Source organism: Sorghum bicolor, chromosome 5 (assembly GCF_000003195.3).
Source record: "Sorghum bicolor cultivar BTx623 chromosome 5, Sorghum_bicolor_NCBIv3, whole genome shotgun sequence".
NCBI lineage: Eukaryota > Viridiplantae > Streptophyta > Magnoliopsida > Poales > Poaceae > Sorghum > Sorghum bicolor.
Window position 1 is genome coordinate 54,674,927 of NC_012874.2, and position 27,482 is coordinate 54,702,408.

A 27,482-nucleotide genomic window follows, 5' to 3' on the forward strand; every position below is an offset into this window, starting at 1 on the left:
TTGCAATAGTAGAGCACGACTCTAGAGCTGTGACATCTAGTAGTAGTGCATTTCAGGAGGGGTGAAAGAACAAGCAGTATGCTGTCCTGGATACAAAAACGTGGCAACTTTCATCGGCGAGACTGCAACTGATACGCCTAGCGTATACACTGACGGAAACAGCTATATTTGGCCTCCAGTACATGCAAAAAAACGTCAATTAACAGATCGCTGTCACTGCAACAAATCTCAAACAAACACAACTCATGTAGCGAGACCATAAATCAACGGAGCACACACAAGGCACTAAAGTTCATTCAAGTACTTGGTGTCATTTAACACGACATAAGCATTTGCACGGAAACAAACTGACATTTTGTATCAGGAGGCACTGAATCCATGACTGTAACAGGGAGATAGCAGCCCAACGACACAGATGCATCATAGAAGACACCAACGTTGGTGGTATTCAGGAACCTCCAGGCACAAGCGCAACACGAGTTTTTTTTTTCTAGGAATTGCAGGCCGTCAGCAACCTGCACACAGAAATCAATTACGTAAGACTTCGTTGCATCAAGAAAAACTGTAGCAGCATTGAAACAGTACATGAATGCAAATAGCCAGTAAAGTATAGAAGAGTAAAATCTGGAGGCAGCTAGTTGTTCACTGGTAATTTGCTGCCACCTGCGCATTGAAATTAGCCTCAGACCATCGATAAGTTATGTGATGATGTACTCGTGAGAAAATTAGAAGCACAAGATGCAAATGTTTAGTTTTCAGGACGTGTACCTAGCGGTGATGACTTCAGGAAATCTTCATCTTTTTTGAACGAAACAGGAAATCTTCATCTTCAGGGAACAGCTGCAGATTTTTGGACTTCAGCAAGAACGCAACAGCAGCCTGCTGGAAGTTTAGTAAGCTACCAATTTTTATGAGTTCAGCGAGCGAAGATATCTGATCGGGCATCTGAAACAGCAACCCATGAGATATCTCATGTGCAAAGTAGGTTGCAAATTCAATCTTGTCTTTGTAGCTGGATGCGCCACCAGTTCTCTGCATGTACAGCTTTGAATTCTCCCTTTCCCAGCGAAGCATTCGTCTGGCCTTCACCTCCACCACCTCTCCAGAGGACAAACTCACACTGTATGCCATTGTGATCGGTTCATCGGTCTCTTCGATAGTCACATTCAGGAGGCAAGAAACCATCTTGTGCCTATCTTCAGCAGGAATGTCAAAAGCAGGATTCGAAAGGAATGCGAGGACTATTTGGAGCAACCCAAACTTGATCACCTTACTCAGAACCACTGTTTTGAAACGGCTATTAGCTGAAGGGAAGGAATCATTCTTGGTGACTGCTTTTGAGATTGTCTTGACACCGATACTACCATATATGCAGTTGAACCTTGCTCGAGACATGGAAGGTACAGCAGAAGAAGCATACCAGATGAAGAGCGATTGCTGAGGATGCTCACTGAACAAATCTGCAAGCAGTAGATCATCAGGAATGAACACATTCTCCTTGTTTATTAAAATGATCTTGCCATCAGTACATACTGGAACCTTGACACAACCAGAAAGAAGTTCCTCTGTTTTCTTGGTCCAGTTCGTTGCAATGAATTTCCAGAAAGCAAAGCAATCGGATATGGCTAGCTCATGGACTGAACTCTCCCATGTGGCCCATAGTTTGCAATAGTCTTCAGAACAAGGTCCATGCCTGACACTGAAAGCAAGTGAAAAGAAGTCAAGCAGCTTTCTGTCATAATATTTGTCCAGAACATGCAGCTGCAGGCCAAATAGATTGTTCTTATCATGCAGAACACAACTTTTTGAGCTCACCCAGTCTCCACCCTCTGTTTCCTTTGGTATCCAAATCCATTTTCTGTTGTTATTTTTGTCAGGCTTCCAGTTACATTTCTTCAGATACATGTAGATCCGGGAAATAGTATTTGTATCTTTTTTGTTCCTCATATACCGGGCAATAAGATCTTGTGCACAATTAACATCCACAGTCACTCCAATCATCGCAAGGGGATGTTTGAATGAAGCTATGTCTGAACCATAGAATGCTTCATCAATGAAAGGGCCATCTTCCATCTGTAGAAAACATTGTTTTGCATCAAAGAGAATACATTCAGCAGGACATTGGTAGCCCAAGGATGTCTTCAACCACTTCTTGGAAATCTGGTCTTTAAAGCCCTTCGGAGGTTCAGTTGCAGAGGCAAAGTAGTTCTTGATACACTCCAGAAACGACAAAATGGTAGCTTTGGACATAATGGAAGGATCATGAGGAATGCTGAGGCCAGCAAGGACAAATCTGGCACCAAATTTCACTTCAACAGTAACACCCAACTCCCTAAGCTCATCTTTATAACCGTATATATCGGTCCCCAAACCATTACAAGTGTCACCATCATCAATGAACGGTAGTATTGCTATGGGAGATAGATATTGCCATGCATTATCAAATAGGATTGTATTTGACGGAGATTGAAACCCTAGTGATGTGTGTATCCACTTCTCTGTGCGCATGCAGTTGAAAAGCTCAACAGGAAGTGGCCTGTGTGTTCTCAGCTGCCGATAAGCTAGTAGTAGAGCTAGGACATTAGCCTTCGTAAGTGATGACTCAGATACCATGCGATTGAAAACATTGGCTATAGCTATCGATGCCTCCTCAAATCGTGTGATCAAACCGGCCTTCTTCAACTCTTCTTTGTATGAACTGATCACACTCCCATAAAATCCTAAATCAATTATTGGAACTTCTTTGAAGATCTGCACAAGGCACTCCCATTCAGAATCCACAAGAAAAGAGACATTTGGAGCACAAAATCCCACATTAGTCTTCACCCATTTCAAATCTCTAAGCTTCTTTATGAAATCTTGACATGAACTAACATAACGGATGCATTTGAGGATTAATACAGTAGACTCAGAAGTAATAGCAGAGGATCTGAACTTGAAGTTATCAATAACAAGATGGTAATTGTTTTTGAACCCAACAATAACACCAAGCAACTCCAGCTCTGATTTATATGAAAGGATGCCCTCTCCATAGAACTTGACATCAAGGAATGGTTGGTCACTGATACAAGATGCCACTGCCCATTCTGAATCTTTGATGATACAATCAGAAGGACGCCTATAACCAAGAGTACTCTTCATCCAACATCCATCTTTGACACTGTCAATCAATTGACTTGGAGATAGAACCTTCTCTCGTAGGAACCGAATGAGCCGAAGCAAGGAGTACACACAGTCTCTGGCTAACACGTTGCTTGCAGCCATAGACATGAGGCGGCTTCCAATATAAGATGATGCCTCCTGAAATTCAAATCTCACCCCAATTGCCTTGAGTTCCTGTTTGTACATATGCAGCTTGTTTCGATAGAATTGTTGGTCAATCATTGGTATATCAATGAATGAAGTTCCACTTTGCAAAAGACTTCCCCAGTTAGCACTGGACAGAAATGATTCATTTGGTGGCTTGTATCCAACCGATGTCTTTAGCCAATTCCCTTCTTTTACACAAGCCAGGAATCGATCTGGTAAACTTACACCATCTGACTTGATATTCCGTATCCATTCCAGTAGCAAGAATGCATTGTCCACTGTGAGAGGCGATGAGACAGTATGGAACCTTGCATTTGGTGGGCGTATGAATGGCACATCTGAGGCATGCAGATGTATCTTGAGAAATTCCAACAGCTGATCCTTAGATGTGTAGTTCCCAGCAAAGTGGCCTCCTGACGCTAGCAACTCAATGTACCCTATATTCCTCCATGGGTTTGAACCCAGCAAATCAGCCCATTTGCTCCCCTTAGCCGGAACTATAATGCTTTTTCTTTCCTTCACAACACAGCCACCGCTGTCAATTACGGGCATGTAACGGAAGAGTTCTGATAAGCAGTACTTCTCTATGTAATTCATCTTAAATGAGTGGTACAGAACGTGTGCAAAAGCAATGACAGGCCTCCGATCATTACTCAAGGAAGCAGCAACAGTCAATCCATAACTGTAGACAGAGACAACCTCCATTCTTGCATGGTTCCGAAGCCAGCTTTCCACTGTCATCTTCTGTGAGAAACTATCCAGAGCAGCCTGTGTGCTGGGATGGAGAAAGAACTGATTAGAAGATGGAAACTCTTTGTTCCAGCTGATTAGCCATGATGTACAGTTCATATCAGATGCAGTGCATAACCTATCATTCCGTTGACTAGCTCTGGATATGCTCCAAAAAGAGAGAACACCATTCCTATCAACATATTTCAGTAGGGGAACAGACATCATATTTGTACCAGAAAAATAGTTTCCCCAATTACTCGCGACAAAGTGTAAAATTTCCAGGTAAAGCTCCTCATGTACCTCCTTGACAAGATTAGACCCTTCAATGCATTTTGCGTACCATTCAGTGCTCACGCTTTTGATACCAAGAAACTCAAGCACACTGTTGTATCTACTATTGTCAAAATGGGAACTAAGAATGTAGGTTCCATGAGTTGACAGACTCTTCAAATCTACACCAGATTCCCGTGCTTTGCCAAGGATAGTCCAAAAGGCTGGCTTCAACCGTGCAACTTCACTGGGCTTGCAGAATATCTTCTGTGAAGCATAAGATTCACATGGAACTATATCCTCGGCGAGAACCTTGTATTTGATGCTAGACCTAACTGGCTCAAGCAGTGGAATCAATGAAGAATTGACAGGTAGGAAATTGAACATTGATGGCAGACACATTGCAGGTGCATCAGCTCTGGACTTCACAAGTGTTACAAGAGCATTCATGAAAGCACTTGGAACACACTCGAGAATTCCCTTGTTCCATAGACTGTCGAACAGTATTGCCTCCCTTGACGATGCAAGGAGGAAGTCAGCCTGGATGATGAAGGGGAAATTTGTTACCATTTCAGTAGGGAGGAAAGCATAGACTCCAGGTGATAGTTGCTTCCCACGGGACAGACGCTGACCATGTGGAAAGGCCAGGGTTATCACCCATTCGTCGATTTCAGCACGTTTATCAACTCTATACTCTGGCTTGACTGGGAATTTCTGCTTCCACATATAATAACCACATTCTTCTTCTCCTTTTCCACTCTCTTCAGATGATAAATGGAGTGTATAAGACTCAGCATGCATGTTCTTTCTGGCTTGGTAGTTCTTTTCACTGGAAATTGAGATCTCGCTAACAGTGATACTCTTTGGATCAGAGTTATGCTCCTGGACAGAAAGCTTTCTGATTTTTGATAGGAACAGTAGCATTTCAGGATGCAAGCTTGACAGCTGTTTCTTCACTGCATCAACCTTCTCGCTCTTCAACGGCAAGATGATTGTGGTTGTAGGTAGGATTTTGGAGCATCCATATATGGCTTTGATATCTGAAAGTGTAGGTCCAGATTCCACCCACTCAGGGACAATGTACCCAATATTGCATTCAGCACAGGGTTTCTCATTGAACTTGATCTGGTAACCATTACTAAATATATGGGGCTGGCTTGATATCAAGAAAACACTCTTGAACCCAATACCTAAATTAAAGGCACAACATATTACAATGGGTGTTGAGGCAACTCTTTGAAATGAAATGAAACGTATCGGCATACAGACAAGCAAATAATGACAAGAATGCATAACAGATTTTGGCTGCTGAAACACATTCAGACAACTCATATGAATTTGAATTGATATACATAGAAGAAAACTAGCGCATCTAAGGAATAGCTCACTGGCAGGGTTAAACTAGTTCATCAAGACATGAAAGAAAATATGAGCATATGCTATTTGAGTAATTGCTCATGTTCATTGAAAAGATTAATGTGCCAATTCGCTACAGTATTCAATCCCAGGAAATGCATAAATTCCAACAGTTCCAACTAATTTTGCTTCCATGAAAAGCAAACCAATTTTGGTTGGTGAATAGAGAAAACAGAACGCTCTAAGTATCAACGCTTAACATAGTTCCTGCCATTCAACAATATAATTTGATCTGTATCAGCTTTTGACAATTCCAACAAATTTTTCCTTTAAAAAAGGTTCAAGTGTGTCTAATTGGTGAAACACAAAACACAAAAGATCGATTCAGCTGCAAATATTTACCTTTCTCTCCAATGTAACCATGGTGTCTGCTTCCCTTCTTTGTTGATTTCCCGACACGACAAATGGAATCTATATTGGTCGATGAGAATCCCCTCTCATTGTTGAAAATGAGCAAAGTCGAGGATGCACCAGATCCAGTAATATCCTTTGATGTAATTAGAAACTCCAAAGAAGGTGCTACTCCAGATGGGTACTCATTGTCTTCGGCATTCTAGATTTTTTTTTTTGGAAAGGAGACATTAATATGGGAAATAATATTTAAGATACGCACTAACAAATGGAAACATGAACCAATGAGGTAGACTGATAACAAAAAATGGGAACACCAATCACAGGTGGGGCTGTGTCTTTGTGGGTGTTAGTCTAGTGTCCAAAAAGTTTTAGCTATAGATTCTGAGGAATGTATGTTATGGCGATGGGCTGGTGCTAAGTCACTGCAACAGCTTCTTTGTAGGTCGTTGCCTATATGGCTGTCTAGGCACCTGGTGGGCCGAGGTCGGCAGTGTTTTCTAGCGTGTGACACAAAGTCCTGTACTAGGTTTCTTCGGGGAGTAGGTTCTGTCTCTCCTTTGTTATTTTCTCTTCTTAATGAAATTACATGTAGTTCTGCGTCGTTTCAGCAAAAGGGTCAGGGTAACTTATGTATTGGAACTCTGCAGTTGTTCAGAGTTAAGGCCCTATTTTCCAAAATAATGGGATCATTCCTTTTCTTCTAGTAAATTATGGTGTAATGATCTTGTCACCCTTTCCAAAAAAAGAGAAAGCATTAGCTTTTGTAGGTTTCACAAGTGTAGAGAAAACAAGAATGCAATGACAGACAGGAGTATTGTTTTTCATTGAAGAAGAGGAACAGAACAGCATTATAGTTTTCCAAAGTTCTCAGGGATCAAATAAAATACATGAAGCAGCACTGATCGCACACATAAAAAAATCTGTAGAAAAAATGACAAGGGCAGCTCAACTACAATTATTAAAGAAACCCCATAGATGAAATTGTTAGGATAAGGGAACATCATTTGAGCATACATTTTATAGAGAGTGAACTGGTGCATGAACTTTAAGAAATGGAAAAAGGTATGTGTTACCATAGCCAAATACTACCTCCGTCCTCAAATACATAGTATCCAATCAATTTTGAGACAAAATAAGGAGCCCAGCAAAAGACCGCTTTACCCCTTAATAATTAGGATATCGGAGTAGTTCAGTAGTTATTTTCCTTAATTACTAGATGGTTGTTTTGGGTGATGCCAAGTTTAAAAAGAATCTCAATATTTCCTGTCAAAAAGAACAGAGGAGAAAGGGGGTTGAGGACCCAGAACACTTTGTATTTTGGTACAAATTTTAAAGTCAGGTACCCTTATATTTGAGGACAGAGGGAGTACACAATATCATTACCAGTTACGTGCATACATGATAACAATAATGCAACAAAAGTAGCACAAACTAAGTAATAAAATTCTATTATAACCCATCTGCTCATATAAACTATTTTTTTCTCAAATACTCAGGAGAGCTGCATATCAATGCATTAAGAAGATGCACACATAAATTCGATCAATGTAGAAACTTGGTTCCTGTTCACTCTACTCTTCTGTTACTTGGTTCATGAAGAATGATGAAGTACACGTATGCTAATATCATACCATACATACCCAATACGGGAGCTTCCTTGGGTGCCTATATTAGAAGGAATGCGGCACTATGTTTTATTTCATAATCAGATTCAACCGCATCATGTGGTGTTATTGTTTATTGTCCTCAAGAATTCATGTGGGGTGCCAGCTCATACAATATTGCTATAGGCTACAATAATCAAAATCATTTTACCTTCTGTTTCTGGGACTTTTTGCTGTATGATGCAGAGAACTGTGTTTCGTTTCATTAAATAGAGTGTACTAATGTACAAGGACACGCACAACACACCCAAGACCAAAACAATCTAGAACAATTTATACATGCTAACATGCTTGCTATGCTTGAACAAAGGACATGTCCAAAGCACATGAAGAGTGCCTAGAGGTCAGAAGCCAGCCGCACCATAGGGCCTCCATGACCTCTACCGTCTGCACTACCAAAGAAACAATAGGGCTAGTACTCCTGAAAATACAGTTATTTCTGTGTTTACAAATCTCCAATGCTACTAAGTTGATCAAAGTATTGAGCCTTTTCTGGCGCTCGTTCTTTCCTGGAATAAATAATGAGATTTTTCTAATTGCAACTATTTTTTTCTTTTCTTAGATTTGTAACTTCTAATTGTATTAACCTCTCAGATTTAAGTGACATGGCAGTGAAATGAGTCTGGTTTATTAATACAAGAAAAACAGAAATATATGTTTTGTTCAATAGGTGTTACTCTGTTCCAGATACATGATGTTTAAGAAACATGCCACTAATTAAAAACTATTCGAATAATTTTTTTGCCAAATAGACATTAAACATTGACTGGAACTGATTTTGTTGATTTCATGTAATTGCTATATGCTTCAATGAAATGGACTAAAACTTAATAAAAATAATACAAACTGTCGGCCTGTAGTTATGCAATACAGAGTAGAGTGGCAACATAGATATTTGACACATGAAGTTACTTCAGTCCCCAAAAAGAATACAATTCTAGATGCATTGTCAGTTAAAGTACTCAAAGTTTGTTTGACCAGATATATATAGGTAAAAATATTAGTGTTTATGACGCCAAACAAATAAATTATGAAAATATATTTCATGACACATCTAAAGTTACCTATTTTGTATGATAAATATTAAGTATCTAGAATTGCATCTTTTTAGGATGGTGGGTGTATGCATGTACCTTATTTTAATCAGAATTCGTGAGAAATTAAGATCACAGTAACAAAATTCTCTTTTCTCAATCAAAATTAATTGTTTTCTAGAGAACATTTTCCACAGGCATGCAACATGCATGAGTACTTGCAGGATTTTAAAATTCTAAACATAATGAAAGAAATAGGACCATGATCAAACACTTTCATGAACTTCAGTCTACATTTAAGGACATCTTCCACAAGCAGCAAAGAAATCAGCAGAGGAATATGTGAGCCCGGGGGACCACAAGCATGGAATTGCAGTCTACTTTTTTCACAAAACTGAGCACCTTTTTTTTAACAGAGGATTTTTACAGCTAAAGGACATATCCCGTGACAGAAAGAGAAACTGAAAACAATTTGAAGGTCAAGTATTTTTGTTGGACTGTTGGAGTATTCCTAGTAAAAGAGATTTTCGGTTGCAAAGAAGCAGAAATAATGCATTTATCTTCTACTCGTACTCAATCAAATCTCAAGAATAGGAATGTCTCCGAATCACAGCTAGGTATTTGGTTCATCTAGCAGCTCCTAAATTTAGTCCCATTTAATCTCATTTATTTAGTCACTTTTTACCAAAACACTATGGGACTAAATGGCCTTTAATCCACTCTAGTCACTTTGGAGTGACTAAAAGGGACTAAACCATTTAGGAGCAAGAGCAACTAAAGTTTAGGAGACCAAACTAACCGTGCCTAAACAGTAAATTTGGTTGTTCGTGCTACCAGTCTAGGTGCGTCTAGTCGGTGTTAAAAAATGAGGCTAACCTACCAGAGAGTTGATGACTATTCCAAAGCAAAACATTCGGGTTCGAAAAACAAAATGTCGCTGAAAAACTAACACTTTCTGAAACTGGACAGAGAAGATGAGGGGCATCGAAAATATGTAAACCATTTCTTTTAATATTTTATTTAATATAAAAAATTGACTGCACTTTGGTGGAAGAAAAAGGAACTTGATACTACCAAATTTACCTAAATTTATCAAATTAATTAATTTCTTACGCAGCCTAGTCATAGGAGTTGTAAGTTGTAACTTGTAAGAGCAACTCCAAGAGGCAACCTTTCTATTTTATAAAATGATAGGTAGTGTCAGTGGAACTATATATATGGTCACCGAAAATAAAAAATAGCTAACTTTTTATTTTACAAAACTAGATAGCACGTCCATTTGGAGCAGCCTCCCTAACACAAATAGATGGCACATCCGTTTGGAGCAGCCTCCATAACACAAATAAACAAGCTGTTGGAGTTGCTCTAAGCGCATTTGCAAATTGCAGAACTTGAAAGAGTACTAGAGAAATCGCAAAGCATATATACTAGCCTTCCGCTCACACAAGGACAGGGTCAAGAACTCAAGATGCGCCGATTACCTGCACGAGCTCCATGAGGAAGTGGACGTCCTTGGAGTAGAGCTCCTGCGAGAGGTAGTTGACGGCCTGGTGCATGTCCTCCGCCAGCGGGTTCTGCTCCCCGCGCCCGATGTAGTAGCGCTCCCGCCGGATCCTCTCCACGTGCTCCCGCGGCGACGCCGGCGGCGGCATCGCCGAGGACGACGACATTTTGACGGTTCCACTCCCACTCGACTCCCAAGGGAAAGGGTCGAGGCTTTGGTTGCGACTTGCCAAGGTAAAGAAAGATTTTACTAATTTATAACTACAGTGGTGATGAGTATGACAACGGCGGTGGCGGACTGGACTACGGGCGGCGTGGTTCCAGAGACAGCGGAGAAGGAAGATGAGGGGACACACGGCGTGTCGGCTTGGAGGCCGATTTTGTAGCGTGGGCCGTTGGTGACGACGATGAGAATGCGGCGCTTGGATCGGCGATGCTTCTTCTCGAAGCCCTAGGCATGTGTGATTGAGAACTTTGCAAACAAACTTTGATTGCACTATTTACAAAAAGAAGTAGAAAATACCTCTCCAATGGTTTTGCAAATAAGGTTTGCAATTTGGTTAACTTTGCAAATAGAGGTTAAGTCTTTGCATATATGTAAACTTTTCCACCACTTTGCATCTACAATTTCGGTCTTCCACGTCGGACTCCGTCCCCCGGCCCCCCGCGCGATTTCTCTACGCCCGTCCGCCCTCCCTGCCGCGCGCGCCCGCCCTCCAGCTGCCGCGCGTGCCCGCCGTCCACGTCGACGCACCGAACTGGCGGCGGCGCGACCACGGAGACTCACGCGCGTCCACGAACGACGACGTACGCGGCCACGTCTGGACGATGTACGCCACGACGCGGGAACGGAGGTGGACCTCCCCTCGCGAGGACCTTCCCTCGGAGGAGGACGGAGGTGGACGGAGCCGAACTGACGCGAACGACGACAACGACGAACGATGAACGCGGCCTGGGCTGGGCGGCGACTGGCGCGAAGACCTGGGCTGGGCGGCAACTGGCGGCGACCTGGCCTGGGCGGCGAGTGGCACGCACGACGTACGTCAAAATGGCGCGAAGGGAAAAAAACGCGCGGGCGCGATTGGTGAAAAAAATTCGGGGGTGGGGTCCACACTTTGGGTTTGCCAAGTCTAAATGCAAAGTCTCTTGGAGTTGGACTATTTTTAGACTTTGCAAATGAGTTTGTGAGTTTGCAAACAACACCAAATGTAAAATTCATTTGCAAAGTCCCTTGGAGATGCTCTAAGGCGGGTGTTTGGTTACAGGTGTTAAAGTTTAATAGGTATAGTAGGATTTTTTTTATTTGGCAACTGGTGTTCAATTATAAACTAATTATGTTCAAAATATTTGTCTTGTAAATTATTCTTTAACTATGTTTTTAGTTTCATAAATAGTCTATACTAGCAAAATGCTCGTGCGTTGCAACGAGAGAAAAAAACTTATCAAATCTATATCTATATCTCTATTACCTAATTATATATATAATAACAAAGTGGCAAAATTTCAGTCTATTTTTTTTTGTCTATCCATCTTTTTATCCGTCTTCCTCTAACTACATGACAATAGAGAGTTTCTTTTGTTCTTATACGAGTTAAAATAGCTCTTGTCTAATATAATATGGAGTTCGAAATTATATATAACTCGTGCTTATTCTAGATTTATATTGACATTATATAGAGTAACCTTGGTAGCTAAGAATGCTAATCTTAATCTCAATATAAATAGATTACTCATCTTTAAGTAATCCAAATAAAAAAAGATATAAAATTTTCTATTTTCTTGGTTTATCTTTTTTCTATTCTTTTTTATTTGTCGTGTCTTGGACTACTACATCATCTTATTAAACCCAGTTATAATCAAATCCAATAGCAAACCAATTTCATCTAGAACCAGTCTAGACGTAGTTCGAACCGAACCTAGCAACGAAGAGTTGACGCATAGAATTTTCTAGTGGACTAAAATTTTGATAATTATATATTAGAGAAAGAGTTAGAGGAAAACAGACAAAAAGAATAGATAGATGGAAAAATCAAAAATTTTATCTTTTATTAGTAGGTACGGAAGACATGATTCAATATGTTTTGGCTTGACTCTATATGACTATCAGCTAACACGAGCGATGTGGTCTTGGGTGTATGCGTGCGCTGGGTGCGCCAGGTGCATCGTGTCGGCGCTGCATCCATCTGCAGTTCCACAAGCTAGTTCATGTTTAGTCTTAATTATATATTGTTTCTGCTGTCTTCCGAATCCTAGCCGACCGCCGAAGTGGTGGACAGGAAGATACCTGGTGAACTAAAATTTTCACAATTATATATTAAGGAAAGATTCTATGTATGTGTCTAAACATTCAATGTAACGGAAGTTAAAGTTTAACAACGCCAACCAAACAGGGCCTAAACTTTCTCTGCCAATGACCAATTATAAAACGAGACAAATCTATTAAACCTAATTAGTTTATAATTAATTTAAGATTAGTAAATATGATGTTAGAATTAACATATACTAATCATAGACTAATTAGTCTTAATAAATTTGTCTCATAATTAATCATGGCTTAAGCAATTAGTTTTATAATTACTTCTTGTTCAGTTGTCGTAGGCATCCAAACATTCAATATGACAGGGATTAAATTTGAGTCTCATGTTTGGTTCTATCGGCTAACTACTAGGGATCCAAATAAGGTAGTTAAAACTCAGCTAAACTTTAGCTAGAGGCTAAAATATACACAATCCCTTTAGTGGTTCCAACCCAGCTGAAAGCTCTAGTTTGGTTTTGGATAATTGATGAAACCAAAAAGTACTAACCTCTATGCTAAGTATTTGTAGATTAGATGAGATTGGTATATGCCAAGTGATGAAGCAAGAGATGATCATGGTGATGATGGTGATGACCATAAGATGATCAAGTCCTCAACTTGGAAAGAAGAAAGAGAAAAAATCCTATAGAGATCAAGGCAAAGATATTGCTTAGAGTTTTAGTTTTGGTGATCAAGACACCATAAAGGGTGTGATCACATTTAGGATAGATAGTCATACTATAAAGAGGGAATTCTTTGGCTAAGCGGTTATCAAGTGCCACTAGGTGTCATTAATCATGTGCATGCATATAGAGAGTGATGAAGCAAGAGATGATCATGGTGATGATGGTGATGATCATAAGATGATCAAGTCCTCAACTTGGAAAGAAGAAAGAGAAAAAATCCTATAGAGATCAAGACAAAGATATTGCTTAGGGTTTTAGTTTGGTAATCAAGACACCATAAAGGGTGTGATCACATTTAGAATAGATAGCCATACTATAAAGAGAGGAATTCTTTGGCTAAGCGGTTATCAAATGTCACTAGGTGTCATTAATCATGTGCATGTATTTAGAATCTAGTGTGCTAACTTAACCCTTGAAAATATTTATAAAAATATGCCAACACACGTGTACAAGGTGGAACACTTGATGGTTTGCACATTTGAGCAAGGGTTGAAGAGGAGGCAAAGTTGCGGGAGTGACGCTGGCCGAGGTGGCGTGGGAATGCTGGCATAGCATCTGGTGCGTTCAAGTGCTGCAGTGCGCGCGTGGAGTGTGAGTCGGAGCGTTCGGTACTCACACTATAGCAGTGTCGTTCCAAACCTATGTGCGTTGGACGCTGGCTTGCGTCCGTTGCTACACCGTCGGATGCATCTGATGCGTGCAAATGGTTGCAGACCCTCTAAGTAGCGTCCGGTAGCTGGGTGCCACATCCGGTGCATAGCACCTAACGCATCCGACGCATGTTAACCACGAACTTCAAAGTTTAAGTAACCGTTAGGATTAACGGGTCACGTTTAACTAAGGACACATGGCGGCAATCTAGTAGGCCTATTAGGGGACCGTCGAATGCTAAGGCTGCATTCGATGGCCTGCATCGGAGTGTCCGATGCCCTCAACAAAGGCAGCCCTCAGACTATAACAACTCTTTTTCTTGAGGGGGCTTAGAAATAGTTATTGGTCAGCTCTTAGGTGTCTCTCTTGGCACTTTAACTTACTTGATATCCTTTTGAGTCTAAGGAAACACCTTCCACCATCTCCATCCTTGATTCATCTTCATAGTGAGATTGAGAGTGATTCCGAGTGTATTTGCTTGAGTGATTGCATCTAGTGGCACTTGGGGATCGTTTGAGCTGTGGATTTCTTGTTACTCTTGGTGGTTGCCGTCACCTAGATGGCTTGGAGCAGCGGAGGAGGATTGATACGAGTCAGTGATTTTTCGTGGCCATCTCCCGATAATTGTGAGGGTCTGTACCTTCCCTGGTGGAGAGCCAAAAGGTAACTCTAGTAAATTGCTCATGTCATTAAGCTACCTCACTTGCGGGTAGGTTCTTATGGTGTCCTAATGAGGACAAGGTTCGTGCTACACTTCTTAGTCGTCGAACCACCAAGTGTTGGTCAAGACAACAGGGACTAGTGTACCACCAAGCACGTGAACCTCGGGAGAACAATCAGTGTCTCACTTGTGATTGATTGGCATTCTCCCGGTGATTGATTGCTATGCATAGTTGATTGGTTCATCCCCTACAAGGTGGTATAAAGATCATAACCTCTCCTTTACATTCTAGCATAGTAGTGTAGTTAGTTTATTTGCTAGTTTTGCCTTGTGTAGCTTAGTTTACTAGTGTAGCTTGTAGTAACCTAGATTTTGTGTGCCTAGTAATGTTAGTAACTAGAATTGTTAGATAGGTGGCTTGCAACCCTTGTAGAGCTAGAGAGAATTGCTTTACGCCTTTTGTTGTACTAATCGTGTGCTCTAGGATTTATAGATTTTAAATAGGCTATTCACCCTCCCTCTCGCCATATTAGGACCTTTCAAGTGGTCACCGTTTAATCAAGGCTTAATAACCTTTGGTGTAAGATATGTCTCAAATAGTGTTCAACCATATTGGGGGCAAACCACCATTCTTTGATGGAACAAACTCTTTTGACTATTGGAAGAGAAAGATGAATATTTACCTTGGATCAATCAATGATAGAGTGTGGGAAGTCACTAAGAATGACTTTGTTATCCTTGATTCCGCCAACCCCACCGACAATAAGAGAGCCAACAAGCAATGCAATATAATGGCTCTCAATACAAGGGTAAAGAGTGACAAGCTCTATATGCTCAAGGACAAGCTCTCTAACTTCAAGACGAAGGATGATGAGTCAATCCTAGAGATGTTTTATAGGCTTCAAGTCATCATCAATGATCTCAAGGGTCTTGGTAAGAATGTGAAGGACGAGGGCTTCATTCACAAGTCCTTAATGTGCTTGCCCAAGAGATTTAAGACATTGAAAACTATCATATTTAGAGGTGGATTGAAGGATATATCTCTCAATGAGGTACTTAGAGATGTCATGACTGAAGATCAATACAATGATGATGATGATGATGATGAGGTTGTGAAGAAAGAGGATGATGACAAGAAGAAGAGTGCAGCATTAAAAGCTAACTCTTCATCCTAGAGCAAGAGCAAGGGAAAAGCCAAGAAATAAAAATCAAGTGATGAGGAGTGCTCAAATGATGATAGTGATGATGAAACTCTAGCCCTCTTTGTACGCAAGTTTGGCAAAATGATGAAGAAGAAGGGCTATCACATAAGAAAGAGAAGAGATCACTCCAAGAATAAGGAGTATGTTAGGATATTCTACAAGTGCAAGAGTCCCGATCATGTTGTAGCAGAGTGCCCCTACAACAGTGACAATGATGAGCATGAGAAAAAGAAATACAAGAGTGAGAAGAAAGATAAGAAGGAGAAGAAAATGATCTTTAAGAAGAAGAAGATGGCTCATATGTTGTCACTTGGGATAGTGATGCTTCTTCGGATGATGATTCTAGTGATGATGTCAAGGCATCTAAGAAGAAGAAGCCACTTGCTAGCATTGCTATCAACAACAAGGCCTCACTCTACCTCCACTATTGGTGATGGTCTCACTTGTGATGCTTCACTAAAGGTTGAGAATAAGACTCTCAAGAGAGAGGTGGATGAGATCACTCACGCCCTAGGCAAGGCCTATGGTGGTGAGGTCCGCTTGCTAAAGTGCTTGGGTAGCCAAAGGTTTTCTCTCAACAAAGAGGGATTAGGCTAATCCCCAAAAAAGGCAAGGCGGCCTTTGCAACGCACAATCCTAGCTTTGTGAAGAGCAATGGTCGGTTTTGCAATAGATGCAAGCAAGTTGGGCACCTAGAGAATAATTGCAATAAAATAAACAAGAGCAAGAAAAATGCTAATGTACCTTAAATTCCCTTTGATTCTTGTTATGTGCTTACCTAGGGTGAGAAAGGTGTGCATGCTATGTTTGTTAGTACACCAATTGTGGGTTCAAAGAAGAAGGCCATTTGGGTACCAAAATGCTTAGTCACTAACCTCCAAGGACCCAAACAAGTATGGGTACCTAAGAAACATTGACTTGTTTTGTAGGTAAACTATAAAGCTAGAGGAAGGCATTGGGTGCTTGATAGTGGGTGCACACTCACATGACCAATGATTCAAGAATGTTCAATTTTATCAATATAAATGATGACAATGGTGTCGATAGTATCACATTTGGTGATAATGTCAAAGGCAATGTTAAATGACTTGATCAAATTGCTATATCCAATGATTTGAGCATTTACAATGTGCTACTAGTAGAGAGCTTGAACTTCAACTTGCTGTCCATAGCTCAACTTTGTGATCTCGGTTTCAAGTGCATTTTTGGAGTTGATGATGTAGAGATCATGAGTGTAGATGGCTCTAACTTGATCTTCAAAGGCTTTAGATATGAGAATCTGTACTTGGTTGATTTCAATGCTAGTGAAGCTTAATTGTCAACATGTTTTCTCACTAAGTCAAGCATGAGTTGGTTATGGCATAGAAGGCTTGGTAATGTTGGAATGAAACAACTAAACAAGTTGATCAAGCATGATCTTGTGAGAGGCTTGAAAGATGTCATCTTTGAGAAAGATAAGCTTTGTAGTGCATGTCAAGCTAGGAAACAAGTTGGAAACACCCATCCCAAGAAGAGTATGATGAGTATGTGCAAACCACTTGAATTGTTGCATATGGACTTGTTTGGACCAACACAACACACTAGCATCGGTGGAAACAAGTATAGCTTTGTGATAGTGGATGACTATACTAGATATACATGGGTATTCTTTCTAGTTGACAAGAGTGATGTGTATGCAACCTTCAAATCATATGTCAAACTTTGTCAAAATGAGTTTGAAACAACAATCAAGAAAGTGATAAGTGACAATGGGAGTGAGTTTAAGAATACAAGAGTTTATGAGCTATGTGATGACTTTGGTATTGGACATCAATTCTTGACCAAGTACACTCCACAATCAAATGGCCTTATTGAGAGGAAGAATAGGACACTCATTGATATTGCAATTTCTATGCTTAGTGAATACAATGTGAGTCAATCTTTTTGGGCCGAAGCAATCAACACCACTTGCTACCATATCAACCGATTGTATTGTCACACTATGAAAGAGAAGACACCTTATAAGCTCTTGAATGGTAGAAAGTCCAACTTTGCATACTTTAGTATCTTTGGTTGCAAATGCTACATATTGAGGAAAGGCACAAGATTAGGCAAGTTTGACAAGAAATATGATGAAGGGTTCCTAGTTGGTTACTCCCCTACAAGCAACGCTTATAGAGTTTGGAATTAGGCTAGTAGTACTCTTAAAGTGGTGCATGATGTTGAGTTTGATAAAACCAATGCCTCTCAAGAGGAAGATGTAAATCTAGATGATGTGAGAGGTACTTCATTGGCCAATGCAATGAAGAATATGGATATTGGTGACTTAAGGCCTAGAGAGGTGATTGATGTTAAAGATGACAAAGATCAAGTGTTCTCTACCTCAATTATACAAGCTAGTGGTTCTTATGATCAAAATCAAGCTAGTACAAGTGGTTCTCAAGTGTAAGATCAACAAGATAGTACATCATCTCATGATCAACCAAGTGCAAGCAATTAAGTGCAAATACTCCAACCTACTAATATTGCAAAAGATCATCCATTAGACCATACTATTGGTGATATTCAAAGAGGTATGTGTTGACACTCCTTAAGTATCAATTCTAAGTGTCAATTAAGCATGAGAAAGGATATAATTGCAATACACCACCTATACATAGGGTTTATACTGACAAAATTCTATGAGTTTTGGTGTTTATCTGTTTCTGCAGGGAGACAACTACAAAATACCAAAAGAGGCCCACAAGTAAGGTTTGAAAAAGAACAATCTAGAAGACCCCAGAAGCACCCCCCTAGAGGGAGGGACCCACCTGCTAGTAGGGCAAGGCGGGCGCCCACCCCCTAAGGCGGCCGCCCAGGCCAGGTGACCAATCAGGCTCCACTTCGCGGATTAGGGTTCCACCGCCTTTGAGGATTAATCTAAACCATTCATTTAAGTCAGTTTGATCCAACGACCAACGTTCATTTGAGGGGGCTATATTAGCAAGGCCCCAGGCCCCCTGCCAAGGGCAATCCATTATTCATCATAATATTTTCCAGAGAGGATTTACCAAAGAGAGAGTCCCTTTGAATGGATCTACTCTCTAGGGCTTAGCATTCAAGAGAAACTATTTTAGTTTCTATGTGAGATTAGAGTTTACTCTTCTAGATTGAGAGAGATAGAGTGGAGGTGTGGATTGGAGGAAGCCCAGCCTGTTGGTGTCTCCTCTCCAGTTTGTACCTACGGGTTCAAGTCTCCTAACCCGAGGCTTGTTCCTAAGATTCTTCAACATTTTGACTTCTAATACTAGTAAGTGCCTTGTTATTATTGTTCTTTGGTTTGTGAGTTTACTTTATTCTCTTCTCGTAGAGAGTAGGGTAATCATCTCTAGCGTAAACGTGGTGTTTGGGCTAGGATACTCATCGATATCCCCTGTCTAGCCAGATTTGTGGTAGTAACTCGGAAAGTGACAATTCTGTTGGTACCTTTGGAGCCCACGATCCTGTTAGAAGGACTCGTAGGGTTAATAGGCCAGGGGATAAGCATCCTCTATGGTGTTTTTCTTATCTTTACGGTTCTCCCCAATAGAACAATAGTACCAACCTTGCATAGGTTAGAACGAGAGTGTTGTGTGGTCTTCTCTATATCACTCACATCAAATCACCTTGTTTGTAGCCTAAAGGATTATAGCAATAGATTTGGATAGTCAGATGCACGCTTTCTCCCTGCGGAAAAATAATTAACGATACTCCGGATAGACTCCCGGGTGAAGTGCTCACCGATATCCATTCGCTTGCGGATTATTCTTCTGTCTTCGTTAACAAATATCAATAAGCATTTCTGGCGCCGTTGTTGGGGAGAAAGACGGTCTGCTGAGATAACCTTGAGTATTGCTATTATCTTGTACCTATACTTTTATCTTTACTTACCTTTTTCATTCTTTATTCTTACTTTTTCTGTTTCTATGGAAAATCTAAACTCCACGCCTATCTGTCAGTTCTCTACACCCACAGAGACTGACCTATTACCATGGGAGTCATCACAGCCTATCCAAACTCCGCAGTTTAGGTTGAGTCCGTGGTTGATTGCAATTATCCAAAGCCCGTCCTTTTCAGGAGAGGTAAACGAAAACCCTTCATATTCAAGATTTTGAGCAAACATGTGATTGTCTTCGCATAGAGGGCATATCCGATAAAACTTTACGTTGGAAGCTTTTTCCTTCCTCTTTAAAGGGAAGAGCTAGAAAATGGTATAATTAGAAGGTAAGCAAACAACAAGGAGATTGGGGAGTTTTGCGCTCCAACTTCTGTCTAGATTTTTATCCCATTCTCCAAATCGTTGACCTTAGAGTCAAGATTCTGACCTTCAAACAAGAAGAGAATGAATCTTTGGCTCAATCCTAGAAACATTTTCTTGAGCTTTTAGAATCAGGTCCACACCTTAACGTTGAAGGCCCCATTCTTCTTCAACATTTTTATAAAGGCCTTCATAAGAAAGATAGAGAGTTGCTAAATACCACCTGGAGATTCTTTCTTGCACAAACCATACTCAGAAGCAAAGCTTATGCTAGATAGAATCCTAGATGCTGAGATGGACAATATCCTCTATGAAGAAACTCATGAAGCTGAAGATAATACCTTGCTAGATACACCATCCACTTCAACTATCCCTGAGCCTCAAAAGGAAGAAATTCCACCACCTAATTTCATGCTGGATATAAATCCTGATCTTTTTACTGATTTCGGAAACATTTCACACTACTTTTCTATTCCAAAACCTTGGAGTCATAGCAACTATATACAGGAAATACCGAGCAAGAGCATTTTGAGAGAGCTTGTATCAATTATGAGCAGTGAATGGTTAGAAGAATCAGAGCTTTCCTCTGAAGTGATCCGTCTGGATTCACCTTCTATTCCTATATGCTGTGAGCTTAATGCATGTAAATTTGATGCTCTCTATAATCCCGTTGTGGGGGTCAATATCATGTCTAAATCACTTGTGCATAAATTATTGGGCAAAGTGACCTTAACCCCAACAACGAAACTCATGAAGAGTCTTTCTAGACATTTAGTCCCCAGTCTTGGAATTTTACATGTCCTACCCTTTATGGTAGAAGGAGCCATGGTTCGTTTGAACTTTTATATCTTTGATACATGGGACTTCGACCTGTTGATAGGACAATGTTTTTGAAGACTCCTTTATGAAGGTCAAAACGGGAAGCTTAATACTCTCTTGGGAAGAATTTCCAATTCCCATTGACAATTTTCCATTCCTTGAATAATAAGACCGAATCATTTCTGTTACCTGATCCTATGGAAGAAGTAAGGTATGCTTCTTGGGAGCTTTTTAGAGGACCAGACTTAGAAGAAGATGCTCCTTTCTTCATAGAAGAAGCTGACCCTTCTGAACCTGAACCCTTAGACATGCTTGCCGAAGCACCTAGACCTCCCAGAAAGCTTAAACCTTTACCACCCGGTCTTACATATGCTTTCCTCAATAATAATCCAGAGTCTCCTATAATAATAAGGATAAAGTCACTCAGGAGCAAACTCTGTGCTTAGTGGCTGTTCTAGAAAAACATCGCTCAACCTTTGGCTACTCACTCTAAGATCTCATTGGAATCAGTCCTATGATTTGCACTCATCGCATTCCTATAGATCCTTTTGTTTCACCTTCTCAAGAACCCCAACGTAGACTCAATAACGCAATGAGAGAAGTAGTTAAAAAGGAAGTCATAAAGTTGCTGCATGCAGGGATTATATACCTCGTGCCACACAGTGAGTGGGTAAGCCCGTCCAAGTTGTGCCTAAGAATGGAGGCATGACTCTTGTTATGAATGAAAAGAATGAGCTGATTTCGCAACGCACCGTCACAGGATGGCGGGTGTGTATAGATTATAGAAAGTTGAACAAAGCCACGAAGAAGGATCACTTTCCTTGACCTTTTATAGATGAGATGCTAGAATGGTTAGCTAACCACTCGTTCTTCTGTTTCCTAGATGGATATTCGGGATACCACCAAATCCCAATCCATCCCGATGACAAAAGCAAAACCACCTTTATATGTCCCTACTTATGCTTATCGAAGAATGTCTTTTGGGTTATGTAATGCTCTAGCTTCTTTTCAAAGATGCATGATGTCTATATTTTCTGACATGATTTAAGATATTATGGAAGTTTTCATGGATGATTTCTCTGTTTATGGAAAAACATTTGATAGTTGTCTTGAAAATTTAGACAAGGTTTTGCAAACATTTGAAGAAAAGCACTTGGTCCTTAATTGGGAAAAATGCCATTTTATGGTTAGAGAAGGAATAGTGCTAGGACATTTAATTTCTAAAAGAGGCATTGAGGTAGATAGAGCTAAAATTGAAGTATTTGAACAATTACCTCCGCCTATTAATATAAAAGGAATTAGAAGCTTCCTTGGTCATGCTGGTTTTTATCGTAGATTTATAAAAGATTTCTCGTTCATTGCTAGACCCCTTACTCTTTTGCTAGCCAAGGGCGCTCCTTTTGTTTTTATGACACTTGTTTAAAGGCTTTTGAATTGTTAAAGAAAGCGCTCATCTCTGCACCAATCATTCAACCCCTTGATTGGTCTTTACTTTTTGAAATTATGTGTGATGCTAGTGATTATGGTGTGGGGGCAGTTTTGGGACAAACTAAGGTTAAGAAACATCATGCAATAGCTTATGCTAGTAAAACTCTAACAAGACCTCAACTTAATTATGCAACCACTGGAAAAGAGCTCCTGGCTGTTGTTTTCGCTATAGACAAGTTTAGATCTTATTTAGTAGGAGCTAAAGTTATTGTTTATACTGATCATGCTGCTTTAAAGTATTTGCTCACTAAAAAAGATGCTAAACCTCGTTTAATAAGATGAATCTTACTACTCTAAGAATTTGACTTAGAAATAAAAGATAAGAAGGGAGTAGAAAACTCTGTTGCTGATCACTTGTCGAGAATGTAGTTTAAGAAACCACAGGAACTACGCATGGATGATTCACTCTGGGATGACATGCTCTACGGGATCAACAGATCTGACCCCTGGTATGCAGACATTGTTAATTTTATGGTTTCAGGATATGTACCACCAGAAGGAAACAAAAAGAAGCTTATTCAAGAGAGTCGTTCACAAATATGGGATGAGCCATACCTCTTTCGAGTATGCTCTGATGGCTTACTCAGAAGATGCGTGATTGTCGAAGAAGGACTGAAGATCATAGAAAGATGCCACTCATCGCCATACGGAGGTCATTATGGAGCATTCCGCACACATGCAAAAATTTGGCAATGTGGATTCTATTGGCTGGCAATGTATGATGACACTAAAAATTTTATCAGAACATGCGGGCCATGCCACTCACCAGCAACCTGCACATAAAGCTCTTTGATGCCTGGGGAATCGATTATATGGGACCATTTTCCCCATCAAAGAAGTGTGAGCATATCTTGGTGGCAGTTGACTATGTCTCCAAGTGGGTAGAAGCACTACCCTGCAAGCGTGCTGACAACATGAATTCTAAGAAAATGTTCGAAGAAATCATATTTCCAAGATGTGGAGTCCCCAGAATAGTAATAAGTGATGGAGGATCACACTTTATCGACAAACGCTTCGAGCAATACCTAGCAAGGCATTGGATTCGTCATAATATCGCTACATCTTATCACCCTTAGACAAGTGGCCAAGAAGAGACCTCGAACAAACAAATCAAGAATATTCTTCGGAAAATAGTGAATGAGATGGGAACAACATGGAAGGACAAGTTACCCCATGCACTGTGGGCCTACCGGATTGCATACAAGACTCCAATCGGAATGTCTCCATATCAACTCGTGTACGAAAAGACTTGTCACTTACTTGTGGAACTAGAGTTCAAAGCACACTGGGCCACAAAAAGATGGAATATAGACTTAGATGCTGCTCAAGTGAAAAGACAAATGCAATTATCAGAGTTAGAGGAGTGGCGAGAGAAGGCATATCCCAATTCCAAGATCTACAAGGAAAGAGTGAAACGATGGCACAACAAGAGAATCGAGAAGGAGTTTGCACCTGGAACAAGGTATTATTTTTTAATTCTAGGGTAAAACTCTTCGGCCATGGAAAACTACAAAGCAAATGGGAAGAAGCATACAAGGTAATCAATTCATCATCCCATGGAGCGATCACACTTCCAAATGATGAAGGTACATTATTCATGGTAAATGGCCAACGTCTTAAATTATTTTTAGAACCAGATAAAAAATTAGAAGAAATAGACGTAATTAATTTCTACCTTTTAAGTGAATTTTGAGGCCCAATCGCTTTAAATTTATAATTTTAGGCCCTGTGTATATTTTCTGAATAATAAAACCTTCTAGAAACAAGTGTGAAAAGGGGGCCCGACACAGGAGCTAAAGCCAGGGCGGGCGCCTATGCCCTAGGGCGGCCACCCTGCCCCCAAAACCCCTCGCTGCCGCCGTTTGCTGTTACGAAATTATGGTAACCCTCTTCCAAGAAAACCCTGCGAAATGTTTATCCAATCATTCCGCTGCAGGATATACTCCATAGATCCTTCCGGAGCCCCTTTGCCAGGCCTATATAAACAACCCCTGACGTCGGCCATCATCATCATTCAATCATTCATCTAGCCTCTCGCCTAGAAGCTTGCTAAACTCCCTTCTTGCTCCATGGTCAGCAACAACAACTTCGATAGGAGAATGGTCCCCTATGAGATCAATCTCAATCAGCTCAAGCCTGAAGATCCGAACTCTAAAGCTCTAGTCGTAGTCCATGATGCTCGCCCGCTTGCCACCATTCCTCCAAGGCAGCATGGCTATGGCCAGTCCTACTATGCTCAGCTCATCCTCATTGCACCACCGCAACCACTCCTGCTCAAGGGACCAAGAGAAGGTCCTGTCGTCGATGTGCCTACCGAAACTAGGATCCTCCCACCAAGACCCAACGAAAGGATCATTGGAGTGAAGACCAACCGTCGGGGAGAGCTCTCAAGCGTAAAGTACACCACTGAAGAAGAACATCCTTACTTCAAGGGAATTCGTGCCTCAAAGGTCAGATTCATCCCGCCAAAGGACACTCTGAAGGGTTCACTCAGCTCCTTTGAGTCACCTCCCAAGCGTCACAAGACTGTCGCCGACCTGGACAAGGACTTCCATAGCAGGGACGACACGATCATACAGCTCCAATCCGATATTAGCTTTCTCAATAGGCTGGTTTCACACCTAAACACGATAACAGAGAGCCTTAGGCGTGATATAGCTATGCTCAAGGATCAAGTGAAGACCTTGCAGCGTCATTGTGCACATTAGCTAGTCATACAATCGATGAGGCAGGCTTAGATTTGCTTATATTCGATTAGATTTGCTTAAATTCGATTAGATTCATTCAGGTTTATTCATTCATCCATTAGAGTTTGGTTTGCTACAAATGTAATAAATGCCTCAAATGAGATTGAAATAAAAATCATTTTATTATTATTGTGCCTTGCTTGTCTACACTTTGTTTTGTATGCAAGAGAATAGGAAACAAGTATGGGGGAGACTTCCGATGATGAAACAAATGAATTCAACCGCAACAATCAAAATTTTCGGAAACAAACTATGCAACAACTCAGCATGACAAAGCAGAGGGCGAGGGGACACCCCAACTGGGCGGGCACCCCACTGCCTTGGGCACCCGCCCTACCTAGGGCACTTCTCGCTCAGCCCTTCGACCACGGTCAGGTTTGCACCCTACACGTTACGTATTTTCATACATACCCCTAAATTTCGATTCCTGCAGTAAATTAATATAAATAACTCCTTAAACATGATTAATTACAAAGATAAAACATTTTTAATCATGCTCAATGTTTCCTGGAGTCCTGCTATTGTTAGGAATTTATTTAGAGACTCCATGTTGCTTGAATCATTGTGGTATGAGAGGTGGTAGAATATGAGAACTGGATTCTTGATATCTTTGTCACTTGGAGAATTTCTTTTCAAAAACTTCAAAAATAATAGCTACCATCCTCTATTGTTTTACACATGCCACTCAAAGCCGAATATTTACTATCATAATTTAATAGCTACTAGATTTGTATTGAGTTTGTTCAAACCGAGTTGACCCTTGTTTGAGAGTTTTATTATGCTCTAAAGATCAAGTACTTTCTTTTCAAAAATAAAAAAGATTCACTCTTCCGAAGTGATATTGCATTAGAGGCATGGGCTATACAAAAGTATGAAATTCGAGGAAATAAAAAGGGGCAAGTGCCCGACAACCTCGCAGAAAAAATGGACAAGTGTCCAAGAGTAGAATTAGGGGTACTTCGGCACCCACTTAAAAATATGGCCCATGGTTCCTCTAATAGCAATATGCCAGCAAGAGATGACAAGTTTCAAAAAATATCAAAAGTCTTGATCTAAGACTGACACTCCTCTCCTGGATCCCATTTTGGCCAGGCAATATATACATGGTAAGGTATGCCACACCTTCTATACTCTCTAAGCTTAAAAAGAAACATGTTTAACAATGATGTACCGTGAGCTCCACAAATACCACATATATGAGTGATCTGAGAGCACCTATGAGGAAAGAGGTAAGCTAAGTTTTCTTTTCAAAATATACAAAAACTCCAAGTGATAGGATTGACATAAAAAGGACCTCTACTTCGAGCTGCTCGAGTCCTCAACTACTCACAGTCATATGGTGGACTCTACTAAACTCCTACAGTACAGGTATAAAGGAATTTTTGTCTAACCTTAAGCTTATGATTTAACCATCCTTTTCTCGAGGACGAGTAAAAGCCTAAGTATGGGGGAGCTTGTTGACACTCCTTAAGTATCAATTCTAAGTGTCAACTAAGCATGAGAAAGGATATAATTGCAATACATCACCTAGACATAGGGTTTGTACGCACAGAATTCCATGGGTTTTGGTGTTTATCTGTTTCTACAGGGAGACAACTACAAAATACCAAAAGAGGCCCACAAGTAAGGTTTGCATAGACACATAACACTTCAGTACGAAAAGAACAATCTAGAAGACCCCAGAAGCACCCCCCTAAAGGGAGGGACCCACCTGCCAGCAGGGTAGGGTGGGCGCCCACCCCCCTAGGGCGGCCGCACAGGCCAGGTGGCCAATCAGGCTCCACTTCGCGGATTAGGGTTCCACCAACTTTGAGGATTAATCTAAACCATTCATTTAAGTCGGTTTGATCCAACGGCCGATGTTCATTTGAGGGGGCTATATAAGCAAAGCCCTAGGGCCCCTGCCAAGGGCAATCCATTATTCATCATAATATATTCCAGAGAGGATTCGCCAGAGAGAGGGTCCCTTGAATGTATCTACTCTCTAGGGCTTAGCATTCAAGAGAAACTATTTTAGTTTCTATGTGAGATTAGAGTTTACTCTTCTAGATTGCGAGAGATAGAGTGGAGGTGTGGATTGGAGGAAGCCTGGCCTATCGGTGTCTCCTCTCCAGTTTGTACCTGTGGGTTCAAGTCTCCTAACCCAAGGCTTATTCCTAAGATTCTTCAGCATTTCGACTTCTAATACTAGCGAGTGACTTGATATTATTGTTCTTAGGTTTGTGAGTTTACTTTATTCTCTTCGCGTAGAGAGTAGGGTAATCATCTCTAGCGTAAACATGGTGTTTGGGCTAGGATACTCATAGATATCCCCTATCTAGCCAGATTTGTGGTAGTAACTCGGAAAGTGACAATTCTGTTGGTACCTTTGGAGCCCACAGTCCCGTTAGAAGGA

At 40.7% G+C, this 27,482-nt stretch overlaps 1 protein-coding gene across 2 annotated transcripts; it reads right to left on the reverse strand.

Moving 5' to 3' along the window:
• LOC8055022 lies at positions 63-10,689 on the reverse strand. Of its 2 annotated transcripts, none has more exons than XM_021460757.1 (4): positions 10,261-10,689; positions 6,070-6,280; positions 769-5,501; positions 63-515 (listed from the first exon to the last, which is right to left on the reverse strand). In XM_021460757.1, exons 1-3 carry the CDS (start codon positions 10,447-10,449, stop codon positions 784-786), a joined length of 5,118 nt encoding a protein of 1,705 aa, XP_021316432.1. In that variant the 5' UTR covers positions 10,450-10,689; the 3' UTR covers positions 63-515; positions 769-783. The 2 variants fall into 2 exon arrangements, with proteins under 2 accessions (XP_021316432.1, XP_021316431.1); XM_021460756.1 differs by lacking the exon at positions 63-515 and adding an exon at positions 529-663.